The 17112-nt window shown below is 53.5% G+C and overlaps 6 protein-coding genes across 6 annotated transcripts; 4 read left to right on the forward strand and 2 right to left on the reverse strand.

Moving 5' to 3' along the window:
* Nucleotides 1–773: 773 nt before the first annotated feature.
* Nucleotides 774–2274, forward strand: NEUTE1DRAFT_65046 (uncharacterized protein; the record flags this gene model as incomplete). The annotated part of the gene is made up of 2 exons (XM_009853761.1): nucleotides 774–1740; nucleotides 1807–2274. The coding sequence occupies 2 exons, from the start codon at nucleotides 929–931 to the stop codon at nucleotides 1985–1987; spliced, it is 993 nt and encodes a 330-aa protein (XP_009852063.1).
* On the reverse strand, nucleotides 2269–3795 carry NEUTE1DRAFT_117347 (uncharacterized protein; the record flags this gene model as incomplete). The annotated part of the gene is made up of 3 exons (XM_009853762.1): nucleotides 2269–2498; nucleotides 2567–3254; nucleotides 3361–3795. The coding sequence occupies 3 exons, from the start codon at nucleotides 3718–3720 to the stop codon at nucleotides 2455–2457; spliced, it is 1092 nt and encodes a 363-aa protein (XP_009852064.1).
* Nucleotides 3796–5329: 1534 nt separating this feature from the next.
* On the forward strand, nucleotides 5330–7253 carry NEUTE1DRAFT_44868 (uncharacterized protein; the record flags this gene model as incomplete). The annotated part of the gene is made up of 2 exons (XM_009853314.1): nucleotides 5330–6134; nucleotides 6277–7253. The coding sequence occupies 2 exons, from the start codon at nucleotides 5330–5332 to the stop codon at nucleotides 7251–7253; spliced, it is 1782 nt and encodes a 593-aa protein (XP_009851616.1).
* A 2029-nt stretch (nucleotides 7254–9282) lies between these two features.
* On the forward strand, nucleotides 9283–11085 carry NEUTE1DRAFT_83734 (uncharacterized protein; the record flags this gene model as incomplete). Its single annotated transcript, XM_009853763.1, has 2 exons — nucleotides 9283–9379; nucleotides 9433–11085. The coding sequence occupies 2 exons, from the start codon at nucleotides 9283–9285 to the stop codon at nucleotides 10896–10898; spliced, it is 1563 nt and encodes a 520-aa protein (XP_009852065.1).
* NEUTE1DRAFT_83735 (uncharacterized protein) lies at nucleotides 11065–12206 on the reverse strand (the record flags this gene model as incomplete). The annotated part of the gene is made up of 2 exons (XM_009853764.1): nucleotides 11065–11724; nucleotides 11840–12206. 2 exons carry the CDS (start codon nucleotides 12033–12035, stop codon nucleotides 11360–11362), a joined length of 561 nt encoding a protein of 186 aa, XP_009852066.1.
* A 2311-nt stretch (nucleotides 12207–14517) lies between these two features.
* On the forward strand, nucleotides 14518–16988 carry NEUTE1DRAFT_83736 (uncharacterized protein; the record flags this gene model as incomplete). Its single annotated transcript, XM_009853765.1, has 2 exons — nucleotides 14518–15292; nucleotides 15367–16988. The coding sequence occupies 2 exons, from the start codon at nucleotides 14518–14520 to the stop codon at nucleotides 16986–16988; spliced, it is 2397 nt and encodes a 798-aa protein (XP_009852067.1).
* Nucleotides 16989–17112: the final 124 nt, after the last annotated feature.

A 17112-nucleotide genomic window follows, 5' to 3' on the forward strand; every position in this document is an offset into this window, starting at 1 on the left:
TTCGTCTATGATTGGCTCTTTGGACCCAAAATGCTGTGGATCGTTTCCGGTTTGGTGGTTTGGGCTCTCGATCTCAGGACGGCATTGCAGAAGTGGAAGCGGCAGGTAAGTATCGCCGGGCCATGAAGGTGCGCGGCGCCCAGTCCGGTAGAAAATCCGAGTACCCGACGACTGAAGTTCAGATTGCCACTTGGACGACGGATCTTTCAGACGGGACGTTGAGCAACACCGAGTTTGGATGTCTGCGCTCCGGTTGCGACTTTTCCACTTTTTCATCTGAATACAATGGTCAAATCATGACGTATTAGGCCAACATGGCTGAGATCATTGCTGAGTGTCCCATTCATTGTCTTTCATTCTTCTGAGTGTCCAGCCGACTGCGTCAAGCTACACTACAATGCCGATAAGCTAGGTTGAACAAGAAACGGCAGCACAACGAAGCTTCAACTGCCACGACTGGAGGCCCGGGCGGGCTTCGGCCGGCAGACAGGCAAATTTGCGACACTACCATTCGGCAACCCGAGCTTGGGACTAGCTGGGGCTCCTCTATTTTACATTGGTCGATCCATGTCGGCCTCCACAATCGGCGGTCACATCGGTCACATCGCCAGTGCATCCCGCTAGCAACGAGGGCCTGGAGCCACGTCTAGAGCCCTGTGTTAATCACTGATCCTCCATCGAGCTCCGATGTTCGGGTGAGTCACTAGCGGCTGGTGAAAACATATCCAGTGGGTTTGATCCATCCATTTCCTGACGGGACCTCGTCGCCATCCTCCAAACCCATCTCGTGCTTCCATTTATCTGTACATACCTCCCCCCTCCCAGCTCACCACCACCGTAGCATACGTACTCGTCGGCTCCGGATCGATTTGCACGAGGGGCAGTGAAGCAAACTTCGCTCTCTCTATACATCATACTCGCGACGACCATGGCGTCTCGCGGCCTCGTGATGTCCGCGCCACTGCGCCGGATATCGGCGAAGGCAAGGGATGCCGCTCCCGTCGCCCGGCAGTCTCTTCCGGCGGCCATTGGCGTCCGGTACAGCTCCCACAGCAGCTCGACCTCTGCCATTGCCTACAAGGCCATCCGCCGCCGCCATGCGCCTCTCCCCGCTGCCGACGCTCCTCCTGCCTGGTCGTCCGCCCAGGCCGCCGTTTCCAACATCCTCTACGAGACGCCCTCCCCCTCGCTCGCCCCTCCCAAGCGTCACATCCTGAACTGCTTGGTCCAGAACGAGCCTGGTGTGCTGTCGCGCGTCTCGGGTATCTTGGCTGCCAGAGGCTTCAACATCGACTCGCTCGTTGTTTGCAACACCGAGGTTGATGATCTCTCCCGCATGACCATTGTCCTGACCGGTCAGGACGGTGTTGTTGAGCAGGCGCGCAGGCAGTTGGAGGACTTGGTCCCCGTCTGGGCCGTTCTCGACTACAGCAAGGCCGCTCTCGTGCAGAGAGAGTTGCTCTTGGCCAAGATCAACATTCTCGGCCCCGAGTACTTTGAGGAACTTCTCGCTCACCACCGCGAGATCACCGCCGAGGCCACCGAGGGCGAATCTGGCAAGCTCGAGAATGGCGGCGAGCACAGCCTGGAGGAGACTGCCAAGGACTTCCACCCCAGCCGCTTGGTAGCCAGCGAGGCGTTGAGGCACAAGCATGAGCATCTCAAGAGCATCACATACTTCACCCACCAGTTCGGCGGCAAGGTATTGGATATTAGCACTAACAGCTGCATCGTCGAAGTGTAAGTTTGAGTCACCCTTTGGTCTCGCGCCCCTGTCAAGCTTACATACTAACCACTCTTCCACAGCTCCGCGAAGCCCGTCAGAATCGACTCTTTCCTCAAGCTCATTGCCCCCTTCGGCATTCTTGAGTCCGCCCGTACTGGTCTCATGGCCCTGCCCCGCTCTCCTCTTTACGAGCACGGCGAGGAGACCCATGTGAAGGAGGCCGATGACGTTGTTGATGCTAGCCAGCTTCCCCCTGGTTAAACAAGGGACGGTGTGTGCAAAAGGAAAGGGAAAAAATGGGAAAGGATTTACCCAGGAGTTGTGGATCGGATTGGTCAATTGGTCCTCTTATTTTCGCACTTTGCAGAATTGTCTCCATGTGCCTCGTCTATTCTAATAGCTGCAGCGGCGTTACAAGAAACACATGAAAAGTAGTTGATCAGCCTTTTGCAACATCTCGAAAAATCCGTCATCATTTTATGTCGTTTCTCTTTTGTCTTATTACCCGTCTAGATAGAATACAGTAAGACGAACCGATGTGAAGGAGGAAAAAAAAAAGCCAATAACTTTTGTGTGTATCTAAGAATATGGTTATATTAAGCAACCAAACCCCCTTAACCCATGGAATACAACGCCTGCCTTACTGCTGCCATGATATGCTTACGATGTACGAAGAGTGGATGGAACCAAGATGCAACCAAAAGAAACCTTGTCATATCGCTTCTTGCTCAAAGTATCCTGCCGTTGTTGACGACGAAAGCCTCAAGGGCAGCTAGGTAAAAGCACAAACGTGATTAGCTCAAGTTTCATCCGGGGCAGAATATAGATCGCTTCACTTACAGACGGCAGCCCAGAGCCTATTTTCGGCCTCGGGAAAGACCAAGGACTGAGGACCATAGAAAACCTCGTCATCAACCTCCTCCGGGTGCCTAGGAAGGCAGTGCATGAACTTCCAGCCGGGCTTCGCGCCGCCACGCTTAGCCAGCTCGTTGGTTATCTGGAAGCCGGCAAACGCCTTGAGACGCCTCTGGGTCTCGGCCTCCTGACCCATGGACACCCAGGTATCGGTAACCAGGATATCGGCGTCCTTGACGGCCTCCTCGGGGACCGTGGTCTCGATCAGCTTGCCGGGCTTGGCAACGCCATCGGCGGCGCTGAGGATGATCTGCTTCATGCGGTCGGGGATGCCGTAGCCGGCGGGCGAGGCGACGGCGATGTCGACGCCCAGCATGACGCAGGCGGTGGCCATGTCGAAAAGCACGTTGTTAGAGTCGCCGACCCAGGCGACCTTCATGCCCTCGAGTCCGAGGCTGGCCTCGTGGGCGGGCTTGGTGGCAAAAGCCTCGTGGATGGTCTGGAAGTCGGCAATGGCCTGGAGCGGGTGGAAGTCATCGGACAGGGCGTTGATGACAGGTACCGATGAGTCCTTGGCGAGGTCAGCGACGTCGGAGTGAGGACCGACGCGGGCTACCATGCACGAGGTCATGGAGGAGATGACCTTGGAAGTATCATAGAGAGACTCGTTGACCTGTGGAAAGTGTCGTTAGTGATCGAGGTGCTGGTCGTTGCGCATGTATGTGTCTCTTTTAGGCGGGGGGGGAGACGATGGAGCCGAGACGGTAGTTAACACTTACACCCAGTTGGATGTCATCCTTGCCGAGGAACATGGGGTGGCCGCCCATGAGGGCCACAGCGGCCTCGGTCGAGACACGGGTCCTGGTGCTTCGCTTGCTAAACATCATGGCCACGGTCCGTCCCTTTAGCTTGCCGTCCAAAGTGCGGGGTACCTGACCGGGGCCAGCAGCGAAGGCGGCCTTGGTGGCCTGCTTGTAAGCAGAAGCATTGAGGACAAGCTTGGAGAACTCGGCAGGGCTAAGCTGGCTGATGGAGAGAAGATGGCGGGGGGTACTGCTGGCGGCGCTGTTGGACGCAGAGCGAGCCTGGATTTGTCCGACAGCGGACTTGATGGTGCGAGTCGTTGCCCGGGACATCATGATGGCGATGGAGAGGTAAATCGGGTATCTGGTGAGGACAAGGAAAGAGAGAAATGTCTAACGAGGAAAAAGTGCAATGGGGTATCTTAAGAAATGAGAGATGAGTTGTGAAAGAAGTTGGAAAGTGAGTCAGCCAGGAAGAGTGGCCCCGGGGGGAAAGCTGCAGTACTAGTGTTTATCAAGACCCTTTCCACTTCCTTTATGAATCAATTCGCGAACCGTGACTCTTCACAGATACCCTGGTCTTTCGTCCTTTCTCTTTTCAGCCCCAGACTTTCGGAATAGCCTCTTCCCAGTCTGCAAACCCACAGTCAAGGAACAAGACGATTAAGTAGCTCAGTGTTGAGGGCCCTTACGGGGATGAGCTTGGTAGCAGGGAATAGGTCTCTTGGGTCAAAAGATAACAGCCAAGAGTTGAATTGCACAACATTTTGATTTTGAAACTGCACCGACACCGGCTATCTGCACGTTTGTCTTCCAACTCTTTATTTTATCTTTCTTGCTTTTATCGTTTTTCTCTCTCTTTAAACTGTCTTACATACTCAGTTCCTTCACGCTCACAATCAAATAGCCCAGTCACAGCTGTTTCCCGCCTCCAACCGTCAGTGAAGCTCAGCATGTGAGGTGTGTCATTCAGGATAAGAACCCTAGTGTGAGGAACGGGTACATGCAGGTCTGACGAATTGGAGCTTGTTCAATGGTTGGTTACTTGAGCTTCACTCCCCGCCACACCACGACGGGACAGGCCGGTGGGGTGTCTGGAGCCGCTGGGCAAGCTGGACTGGGCTTCTCCAAGTTCGGGGTTGCGGCCCCACCCATGCCGTTCAGTCGTCCATCATCCATCCACTGGGAATTTGGATGCAACCGACGAACAGGCACATCCGGTCACCGGTCCCATCGCGACCTCGCGGAAGGGTGAGGGCAAAGAGTTTCCTTCCGTGTTCCGGCGCCGAAGGTCACGCAAACCAAGTGCGATGCAGGCACGGGCAGGGCCAATCAACCTAAGCGGAAGCTGATCCCGGTCGCGCACAGGGCAACCTTGCGGGCATACACTAAGTAGTGTAGAAGCCGCTATTTTGGTGTAGTCCCGTCTTGGTGCAGCACTACCTTAACTGCATGAAGGCACTGTCAACCTGTAGAATAGTGCCAGCTCACGCATCATGTTGTTAGTGCATGGCTCGTGATCTAGGTAGGTAGGTACCTCCATATCCGAAGACTTGATGTGTCGGCTGCGAGCCCAACTTCAATCTCAACGTCGCTGAAACACCAACCGTCCTGCTTTGTTGCAACACCATTCCAGTATAAATCGTCCATACTATACTTCATCGATTCATCCTCATCAATTTCCTGAGACATATTGTTCATTATATCGAGTTCTTCTAGCCTATCAGTTTATCTTATCCTTGATCAACCTAGTATCTAGAGGTACCTCCGTGCCAACACCCGACCGTTTAACTCGTCCGTTGTCGTTATCGCAGGAGCGTCCAAGCTTCACGGCAATCTACCATTGCTCGTCTGCCTGCGATCATTCATCCACTCATTGCCCATTTCAGTCTTTACACTTCATTCATGAGGGCTTGAGAACCGAATCCAGCACCATCGTTTCGACATGTCGTCTTCCGACTTCGAAACCGAGCGGTCCCCTCTGCTCGCGGCGTCGACAAGCAGTAGGGATACCAAAACACTGGCCGATTTAACCGATGGAGCACTCGAATCTACGCCTCTGCTTTCGACGTCCAACACAACACCACGCTATGACGGACGCGATGATCCAGACAGAGCTTCTTTGGTCTCGGCTGGGGCTTCTCATTCTGGAGATGGAGTACCATCAGCGCGGTCGACCACGAAGTCGACGCGATGGCCCTCCATTGTCGCCGCGCTATTGTTGATGGGGCTCGCAACCTCCATCGCTATTGGCGCTTTTTTTGTTCCAGCTGCGGTTGAGAAATATGCCAAGGAGGCTATCGTCATCGAGCCGACAAACTTGGCGCTCGAGTCTATCACTACCGACGGCGTCCGTGCGCGAATCCAAGCAAACTTCCGTCTTGATGCTCAGCGTGTCAAGAATGTCTATATTAGACGAGTCGGCCAGTTCACCACGTGGCTGGCTAAAGAGCTGGCAACAGAGGAGACGAAGGTCAAGGTCTACTGGATTGATCACGACAACATGTTGCTCGGAACTGCTGGCCTCCCTCCCTTGACGATTGCCATCGCGAATGGCCACAATACTGAGCTTGATATCATTGCCGATTTGGCTCCTGGTGATGCTGATACCATTCGGACCATTGCAAATCAGTTCTTGGGCGGGAAAATGGATACAATTCGTGTACGGGGAATAACGGAGATCACGGTCAAGACAAGATTCAACATTCCCTTGGGAACGCACGCTGTTTCGGAAACAATGGAGTTTGAAGGTCAATCCCTCTACCGTCCCTTCGCAGCATTGTTATTTGGCGAAAAGTCATTCTTATAAATGAGAACAAACATGTGCTATGCCCCGATGTTGTGTCCTTCCACCACAATGACCTTGAATCCATACTGATACGTTTATTGTAGGCAAGGAATTGCCCCCGCTCCCCTCCTACAACATTACCGGTCTTAATTTTGAAGAGAGGCCCTTACCCGGCGATGATAGGCAGGGAATGGCAGCCGACGTTACCATCACCACCTTCAACCCTTATCCAGTTGCTTTTGACGTACCCGCGCTCAAGTTCGAGGTCTCGGTTCCGGGATGCAAGAAGCATGGCCCGGCCATTTCTATCGCTACCGCCCTAACCGATGTCATTGCTCTTAGGCCGGAAGCCGATGTCGAAGTCACCGCCCATTCCATCGTCGAAGAATTGCCAGAGCCTCTTACCCGTCCCTGCCCTGGTGGAACCTTGTCGCCGTTGGACAAGCTCTTTGAAGCCTACGTTGCAGGTGAGCCTGTATCGGTTCTCGTACGAGGTCAGAAAGATCAAGGTGGAGAGGTCCCTGGTTGGATTGGGGACATCATCTCCAGTGTTACGGTCCCTGTACCTCTTCCGCAACAATCCTTTGACGACTTGATTCGTAACTTCTCTTTGACGGACGTATCATTCTCCTTGCCAGACCCGTTGGCAGATCCCGACGACCCCAATTCGAACCCCAAAGTGTCGGGCACTATCGTCGCTTTGGCAGCCCTCCCATCGGAACTGAATATTGGGTTGAACGTCTCCAGTGTCAAGGCCAAAGCGGATGTGTTTTATGACTCCAGGAAGCTAGGCGAACTGAAAATTGACGAGAAGGCCAGCTCCATTCAAATCGACGGCGGTCCCGGTGAAGAAAACTTGATTGAGATCACATCACGCGTTCATGATACGCCGCTCAAGGTTACCGACGATGACGTGTTGACCGATGTTATTCAGGCCCTCCTTTTTGGTGACACCGATGTCATTCTCGACATCAGCGCTCTTGTCGACGTTGGCGTACATACAATTCTTGGACAATTTGTGGTGAAGGGTGTCCCCGCGGAGGGCAGAATTCCGCTCAAACGTCCGTCTCTTCTCCAATGATATTTTGTCAGTCACCTTGCTGCTGTTGGCGATTATGCATCTCTTGTCGATGCTATCCATCAGTCGCTCACGCATACTTTATGGACATCTCAGAACACTGACATCTCGCTCCTTCACTAGCCCTTGGAAACGATCTTCTCGGCTCTATGCAGCCTCAAGTGGGAGAACTGGAAGTTGTTGACACTAGCCCAGTCTCAATATCTCTACAGGCGTCAGTTAACGTAACCAACCCTACTCCATACGCGGCCTACATTCCTTGGATTAGCATCAACATTTTGAATAATGGAACTGTTCTCGGCGAGGCGCGTGCAAAGAGACTAACCATCAAGCGTGGAAACAATACAAACCTGAAAGTGACGGCACTATGGAGGCCTTCTTTGGCCGGAGAAGATGGCGTGCAAATCGGCCGGGATCTGATTTCGCAGTACATATCCGGTTATAACACAACCGTGACGCTTAGAACACATCCGGGTACTATCCCATCAAAGCCAGAGCTGGGCAAAGCGCTGTCAAAATTCAACTTCACGCTCCCAATGCCTAGACTTAGCGTGCCTGGCGACGATGAAGGTGGACGACACGATGGGGACGGCAACACCAATGATACGGCTCCTCACTTTATTCGGGGCGCGACCTTTCACATATTCTCTTCTCAAGCCACATTTACGTTAGCTTCGCCCTTCTCACGAAACACGATATATATCGAGCACATCAATGCTACGGCGCTGTACAATCACACGGAGGAAATCGGACGAATCAAGTATGATTCACCGTTTGGCTGCCCTCCGGGGGTGTCCACCACGCCTAGGTTGCCGGTGGACTGGTCTCTGGATTCGGTTGGACGTGATAAGGTGAAGGAAGCATTAGGTGGTAGGCTGAGGCTTGATGCGAAGGCTACTGTCAGTGTCAGGATTGGATCCTGGATAGAGACGCTGTGGTATGTTGGAAGGGGAATAGGGGCGAGCGTCCGCCTGTGAGAAAGACATACGTGAGATTTGCTTATGGGTTGGATTCAGGACGGTTTGCTTGCTTGAATTTCTTGAAGTGCAAGGTTGGAATATTGCTAGAGTGCTCTTTGCTGGGCCCTTTTCTCCGTTCCTTATTTTTCGTCGAATACCTGACTTTGTCTACTGGGTTGTGTGAAGGAGTTGCCGGCGTTGTTGGGGGTTAAACAATTTGCAGGCACGATTGGCAAGGGAGTAACAAGAGCACAGAGCGATGGGCTGCTAGGTGATACTGTAGATTTTACACTGTACATTTTCATGAATACATGATCAAGAGAAAGGGCGTACTGGATCAGACAATACCTTCTTCTCTGGCTTTCTGGAAAGGCTGGTTGCCCAGGCAACTGGATCTGAAGCTGGGAAAGGGGCTGGATCTTGGGGTGGTTGTTGGAGAACGACACAATCCGCTAAAGGCCCCAAGAAGCTTGGTCCTTGAATCATTACTACACCATTGCGGCATGTACGAAAACAGTCAGGAAGAAGGTAATAATAAACAAACGGGAATTATTAGCATATATGTACATTTTAAGTTCCGAGAACGTCTTTGGCGCTCGATGTTCGAATAGGCGTTCGTTATCGGCATGTGTTTCCCCGCAATTTTTGGGCGACGCTGCAACTGCAGCCAACCTAATGAGGTACTGCTTTACACTACCAATTTACACAAGTGGAAATTTCTGATTTTTTCAAAGCCTGCGCACCTTGACGACCAGGCACCAACAACCTCACAACACACTTTCAAGAACCACGTTTCTTGTTGTGATCTTGGTTGTTGTTCACATTTTTGTACCTGACATAGCAAAGTCAAGTACCTCGAGGCAAACCACCACATCATGGCCGCTCAAGCTTCAACTTCGGCGGCTCAGTCCGAACCCCGTCGTAACGACTATAGCTCCGGCTCTGATTCTGGCTCCGATGCCTCTTCTTCTTCTGGCGACGAGGATGAGTGGCTCGACCAGGACGAGGAGCAAGAGGAGGCCCCCGCTATCATCTCCTTGCTCGACGACCATGTCTTCCCCGACGTTGTCTCCATGCTGAACTACTGCAAGGATAAGGGTCTTGATTTCCTTGCCATTCGCGACCGTCTCGACTTGGATTTCTACGGCTTGATCAAGCTTATCAACTTCAGTAGGTCTCCAGTCTCCACAAGCTAAATAGTCAGCCTACTGACAACATATTAGTCCGTTCCAAGGTTCACGAAGGCGTCCCTCTTCCCGCTGAGATCACTGCCGCCGATCTGGAGGATGACCGCTATCTCAAGCCCGTCCTTGATGATGACGCCTTGATTTTGTGCCTGGATGATCTCCCTGAGTCCAGCGGTACCGGCGCTGAGGCTTCTGCTGCCGGCACCCAGAAGGGCGCGGATGCGCCTGCTGTGGATGAGTTGATCCAAAAGAACGCCGAGCTCCAGGCTCAGCTCGAGCAGCTGTCCAAGCAGTTCTCCAATTACCGCCTTGCCGTCCAGCAGACCCTCGATCAGCGCTGGCAGGCTGATGACGACGACAAGGATACTGCCAAGGGCAAGGCCGCCGCCGCCGCTGCTGCTGCGCCTTCAGGCCCGGCCCCCGAGGGTCCTGCCGCCAAGGAGGGCGCTTCCGACTACTACTTCGAGTCGTACGCGCACAACGACATCCACGAGACCATGCTCAAGGACACGGTCCGCACCGAAGCCTACCGCGACTTCATCTACCAGAACAAGGACCTCTTCGCCGGCAAGGTCGTCCTCGACATTGGCTGCGGCACGGGTATCCTGTCCATGTTCTGCGCCAAGGCGGGTGCGAAGCAGGTTATCGCCGTCGACCGCTCGGAAATCATCGACAAGGCGCGCGAGAACATTTACGCCAACGGGCTTTCGGACGTGATTGTTACCCTCAAGGGCCGCATCGAGGAGGTGATCCTCCCCGTCGAAAAGGTCGACATCATTGTGTCCGAGTGGATGGGCTACTGCTTGCTGTACGAGGCCATGCTCAACAGCGTTTTGTGGGCGCGCGACAAGTACCTGGCTCCCCAAGGTCTGCTCGTCCCCAGCCACGGCAACATGTGGATCGCGCCCGTGTCGGAACAGGAGTACATTGCCGAGTACGTTGACTTCTGGCGCGACGTGTACGGCTTCGACATGAAGGTGATGCAGAAGGGCATCTACGAGGATTGCCGGATGGAGGTTCGCCCCGCCGAGACCGTGTGCGGCACCCCGGCCTCGTTCGGGCTGTTGGATTTCCACACCGTCAAGGTCGAGGACCTCGTGTTCACGGCTAAGTGGCAGAGCGCCTTCGGCGACAAGGCCGAGAGCCACGACGGCTTCCTCGTCTGGTGGGACGTTTTCTTCGCACGCAACCGCGTCGACGAGTCCATCAAGCTGGACACCAAGGCGCAGGAGTGGGTGGCTGAGACGGCCGGCAAGGGCGGCGATAAGGACGCCCGGGTGGCTTTTACTACCGGACCGTTTGGTGAGCCTACCCATTGGCGACAGGGCCTGATGCTGCTGGACAAGAACAAGGTCAAGGAGACGAAGCCGGCTCCTGGAAAGAAGATTGCAGGCGAGATTGAGTATATCACCGCCGAGAATCACGAGCGCGGATTGAACTTGAGGGTTACTTGGGCTGCCGAGGGTGAGAAGGAGCAGACTCAGACTTGGCTGTTGCACTAGTGGGATAACGTTGAGTGGCGTCTGGCGCTGTGAGCTAAAAAGGTCTGGAAGGGTTGTCTTTACATGGATGGGTTAGATTTCTTGTACGATCTTAAACATTGGGAAGCTCTGTATAGCCGTTACATAAGATAGAGTCACTTATGGTGTCTATGGGCAAATGTGTTAGAATGCAGTAGCACATTTCTGCGTTGCTGGATGTCTTGAATATCTGAGGCCGTGATAGTGAGATACATGTGTACATCGATCGTTATTTGACTCGTGAAGTCCAATAACAAAGACACTTAGCGAAGAATGATATCTAACGAGAAGCAGCCCATACACGTGCTCATTATGGCTTCAGAAAGCCAAAACCAAGACAAACCCAGCCTTCGTGCTCATATTCTTTTCTTCCCATGGTATCTAACAATTGCCCCCCAAAAAGAAATTCGACTTTTAAACATACGTTCGTGTTGTTCCCTGCATCATTTACTGCCCCCAGGACCTTGCAGTTCTGAATTCGAAGGCCCAGCCCCTCCATCCTTCGGCTTATACTTGGGCATTTTCTCATACGCATTCGGGCTCGGCCTCCTTTCCGTCTTCTTTCCTTTATTGCCATGTTTCCTCCCACGTCCATGGTCGTGGTTACAACCACCCTCCCTGCGATCATGGTCGTGATCATGGGAATGCCGGTGGCCCCTGCCACTACTACCACCGCCGGATGTGATTCGTTTATCTTGATCAGGTTCTGGGTCCGAGTCGGAATCGGAGGAGGATGATGAGTCGGAGGAAGAAGAAGAATCGTCACTGGACTCGTCTACGCCTTTTGGTCGGTGGTAGATGCAGCAGACTGTTTTGTTTGTGGCACGCCGGTGGTATTAGCACATGTACTTATCAGAATGTGCATGTATGCGCGCAAGGCAATTGAAGGGTGGGGGACAGAAGGAAAACCCAGGTCAACTAACCTTTGGACTTCTTCCTGCCGAGACCTTCGTTGTCAACGACATCGTTACGCCATTGTACAGATCGCCCGTTCGAGTGTGCGCCGCGAAGTCGCAAGATGGCCGGAGAAGAGGTCTCGGTTTGGGTTCGGGTTGGGGCAGCGGTTTGGCTAGTGGATGGTTGCGCAGGCTGCGCTTGCCGTTGGGCGACGGAGGTCATTGTGTGATTGTATCAAAGTTTGCTGTTGTGTTTTTGAGACGTATGTGTTTGAACGGGTGGTTGTGTGTATGCGGTAGGTAGTCGTAGAGGTAGTCGGGTCTGGGAGAAGATGAGGTTTCGGGAGCGCTTCTTTTCTTCTCTACAAAGGCGCGGTTTCAAGGGTGATGTGATCTGTTCGAAAAATGAGTTAGGTGATCGTCGTTTGAAGGCCGTCCGGTCATGCGACAACAATTGCGGTCTGACGGAGTCTGGGGAAGTTTGTGTGATCGCCGCTGCTGACGAGGAGCGTGCCTGGCAGGAACTGGAATTTTCATGCAACTCTTGTCGCGGGGTTCCAGGCTGTTCTGTCTGTCCGTTATCTCGATCTGAAAGTTAGCTCTCGGCCTGTCTCCCTTGACTCGTCGCGCAATGGGTATTGGTCGGCAGGTTGCAGTACCTTCTAGACTTGGAATACCGTACGCTGAAGGCGAACGAACTTGAAGGTGTGTGGGTGTAGTACGTAGTATACCTAGGTGTGTGCATTCCCTTCAGTGTGGGACACGTTACATGGTGTACTTAACACGCCTCGGTGTAGTGTGGGTCGATGGCCGTTAGAGCAACCTTTGATGACGGAAGAATCGCAGCCGCTGAAGGTTTTCGGTTTTGGCGCTAGAGGTAAGGTACCCTTCCCGTTTTCCCCCACGTCCCCGCTTCGTCATTCCACCTTCCACATTCCTCTGCCAAAATAAAAGACCAAGAGTCAACGCAGGGCATCCAATCAAAAGGTGGGGCGAAGATCGCCTGCGAGAAGGATGCCGGATTGACAAGGGTCCCCTAATAGGTCGAGCGCAAGCGTCCGCACTGCTCTCCCTCACAACCCTGAAGGCAGATCATTGCTTCAACCCTGAACCAAAGTTCCAACAACACCCCTGAATTGAGCCTCATTGTATGATCGGGAAGGGACCGCTGCAAACAAACAAAATACTAGTTTGTTGGGTGTCCATATGTCCATGGCATATGCTTTACTACATGTGCGTGTTGGGTCTTTGAAGTTTTTCGTTGGTCTTCGGGCAATTGCGTCCGTTTCCACTTACATGTCAAAGACTGAGGATGGGAGGTTTGGATGTTGACTGACGACTGAGGCCGTACCAAAGGGTGGCACATATTCTTTAGTGTCCTTTTTATATCCATCAAGGTTTGCTCAGTTAGTCCTCAGCTCCGCGGTGCGTTTTCTCATTCACGCGGCTAGGCTTGCGTGCCCTAGCAATTCAACAATAGAGAGCGGTGCCGGTCCAGCCCACTGCAGCCTATAGTCAAGCTTGCGAACCCTTCTCCCCTTGAATGCCACTTGGATGTTCGTGTTCAGCAGCTAATATGGCACCACAATGGAATGATCCTATGTCCGTGATCCTTGAGCTTAGGTTGTGAACCTCTTTGGACGTTGTGCTGCCTCAGAACTAAACCACCACCAAACACCCCGCTTCTCCCGCGTCGCACAACGGGAGTTTCGATGCTTGCTAAACATCACTGGTCCTCATTGCCGTCCTTTTGCTGTTGGCAAAGCTTCCGGCAGTCGGCCCACGCGTAGAACACTCCTAGCTTCCACCGGGATCCTGCCTTTGCCTGCCCTTAACTGAACTGCCCTTCACTGCGTGGGCTGCCTTTCTCTGCCCTTTCCTGCTCTTTCTTTCCGTCCACCTTCACGATCCCCAGCGTCCTTCCCGACCAACGGATCTCTGTATATCCCAGGTCCCTTCTGCACCCACCCACCTTGCATCCCCGCCCCCGGCTTGGGACCAGGACCCTTTCCCATAGAATCCATCTTACTTTATCTACAACAACGCCCGACCTCTCGGCCTTTCTTCCTTCCTCTGTCTGTTTCCCCTCCACACCGCCTGGCGCGACCGCACTCTCTGATCATAATATTCGACATACCCGTACCTGGCCATCCAGCCTAAAAACCCGCAGGAACGACACTCTTTCGTGGCCTCGTGACAGTCTGGCTGGCTCCTGTAACGTCAAGGTTAGCCTAAGCGAATATCATCGTGGTACCGCAGTACAACTGCCTGCCCCCCAAGACAGCAAACAATTCGAGACAGAATGACCATCGCTCTTTCCCTCTATCTTTCCTAGCGGGGAAGCATAATCTGAGAGCGAACTCAACAGGTTGGGAAGTCACTTGTCACAAGATCTGCCAGACCACAAGGCGACTGGACTCACTCCACACTCAGCTGGCAATCACCTATTGCCCACACCTTCCAGTTGCAATTCTGGTTGCGCACTGCAGTCTCCATTCTGACGAGACGATACACTCATACGGTCCGTCTCTTCGCCACACCACCGCGACAAGTACAACTCCCGGTTTACTGCGCTGTACCAATTGGTCAGGGCAATCACCTCTACTGTGACCTATCCACCCCAAGGTAGGGCGGGGACTGAGGTGCCAGAACCAACAACAGAAAGAGCAATCAATCATTGCGCCGTGTCGCCTTCCTAATTGATCATGGCGGCACTCAAGAACGCTCCCGCGCCAGCGGTCACGGTGCGCTCTTCAAAGGCCCTGGGCCTCAAGACTTGTCACCCAGTTCCTCCCGGCTTGCCTTCTCCCAAGGACGCTGCCGAAGCAGCATCGCCAACTTCACCGACCCTCTCCCACACAGCTTCTGACGACAGTACCATCGCGGATATGCCTCCCGGCGGCAGACCAAGACATAATCCCCCGAAGCGGGAGGCTGACTTCAGCTCTCTATTGTCACCCCAGGAAAAGAACGACTTAACTTCACTCATTACCAGAACCACCGATGTTATGCAGAAGCACTTTACCCATGTTTACGACTCAGCCGGTCTGGTCGATGACGCTCCCTCGGTTCGTAACAAGTTCTGGAGCGGACTTCCCGCCCACTTGCGTGATTTCAGCATCACCAAGCCTCTCCCTGTGGAGACGCAGCTCCAGAACCCCAAGAAGCGCACTAAGGGTAAGACCTCGAGGAGCCAAAAGGAAAATGGAAACATGGCTCGAGACACCAAAAACAGCACGGGTGCTGCACTGCAGCCAGCTAACCCATCTAACCTGAATATCCAACGCGCCCCTGAACAGGACAATGACAAGACAATCGGGCCCTACCTTCAGGAATTGAAGAAGGAAGCCATGCTGCACTTCAAGAAATGGCAGACAGCGGTACATAAGAGAATGGGTGACATCTCTGTCAAGCGGGCTGGAGATGCCAACTTCAACTCCACGGTGCCAAACAACAGACGAGGCAGGAACAGGCCTAACGGTGAGTACTTACTCCACCTAGTGACCGGGGACACGTATATAGAGATAGTGTAACGGCTGCTAATTCCATGACAGGTGTTTCAACCTCCAACATTGAGTCCGACCCTGTTCTGATGCAGCTTTACCCGCCGATCCCGTCGACGCTCTGCTACTGGCCTCTAGAGAGAAGATTGCTGGTGCTTCACGCTCTGCTACTCCTCCTGCTCTCACTCGAGCATTACAGCGCATATACTCGGGTGCTGCTGCTCCATATCACCTCTTCGCTAAACCTTCCTCTTCGCGTCCTCGTTGATGACGAGGTCCGCGTTGCCAAGGCTATTGCGTGGATGGCCAAAGATATCAATCCAGAGGAGCTGATCCAAAAAAGAATCGAGGAATGTGCTGGGAAGCCATCCAGGAGATGGAGGCACGGATTGGCAAGTATGGCTGGAATTAGCAGCTTTGGGATACCTGGCCATCTCGCTCCGCCCCTTGTGGCTGCAGGAATCGGATCTGTCAATGGAGGTTTCGGGCTTGGACCTACTGCTTCCGCCGGCATATTAGGTTCGACGGGCGAGAGTGCTTTTGTTGTCGGCGCTTTGCTCGGTATCTACAACGCCAGAACATCGGTCAAGTTGATGGAGCAGTGTACCAAGGAGATACAGGACTTTGCTTTCATCCCCATGCGCGGCTCTATTGGCGAAGATGGCGAGATTGGCAAGATCCAGCCAGATGCCCGTCGTCTCCGAGTTGTGCTGGCCATTAGTGGATGGCTGACCGATGAGTCGGACGTCACTAACCCCTGGAGGGCTTTAGGACAGGCGAACGAGGTATACGCTGTGCGATGGGAGGTGGACTCGCTCTCGAAGATGGGAACAGCTTTGGAGACTGTCGTAAGGAGCTCGGCATGGTCCATGGCAAAGAAGGAAATCATTGCTCGGACCAGTGAGCCTCCTTTCAATATCCCAAAGTGTAACCTCTCGAGACGCGCTAACAAACATGGTCCAGTTTTCACCAGCATGACGGAATCCCTTTGGCCACTCGGCTTGCTCAAGATCAACAAAATTATCGATAATCCCTGGAGCGTCGGCATGGTCCGCGCTGACAAGGCCGGAGCTCTTCTCGCCGACGCCATCATGAACAAAGCCCACGGAGAGCGTGGAGTGACGCTGATCGGTTATAGTCTCGGCGCCCGTGCGATCTATGTCTGTTTGATGGTCTTGGCGGAGCGCAGAGCTTTCGGTCTTGTCGAGAACGCCGTCATGATGGGTACGCCCGCACCCTCGGAAGCCCGCGTCTGGTGTACCATGAGGAGCGTAGTCTCTGGCCGGCTTGTCAATGTCTTTTCAGAGAACGATTACCTGTTGGGCTTCTTGTATCGGACGAGTAGCATCCAGTTTGGCGTTGCAGGTTTGCAGCGGATCGAGGGTCTTGATGGTGTCGAGAATGTTGATGTCTCTGCTAAGGTCAGTGGACATCTCCGATACCAGTACCTCGCCGGTAGCATCCTAAAGCACATCAACTGGGAGGACATCAACCAAGAGCAGGTTAGCCGAGATGAGGCAGCTATGGTAGCCGCAGAAGAAAGGGTGCGAGAGCGTGAGAAGAAGCGAGACGCCGTCGAGCGTGGAATTGTGGTGATAGACAAGGCGAAGGAAGCTGCGAAAAATGATCCGGGTATTATCAGGACCCGGATGAGGAAGAAGAACAAGAGGTGAACGCTGAATCCGACTCGTCGGGAGGAGGGGAGGGAAATTGGTGAACGTTTGACTTTGGCTTTCTTGGGACCTAAGTTCCTGCTCATGTTTATGTTATGGCAACGACAAGGGGGTGGCAACGCAG

This window comes from Neurospora tetrasperma (assembly GCF_000213175.1).
Source record: "Neurospora tetrasperma FGSC 2508 unplaced genomic scaffold NEUTE1scaffold_4, whole genome shotgun sequence".
Classification (NCBI taxonomy): Eukaryota; Fungi; Ascomycota; class Sordariomycetes; order Sordariales; family Sordariaceae; genus Neurospora; species Neurospora tetrasperma.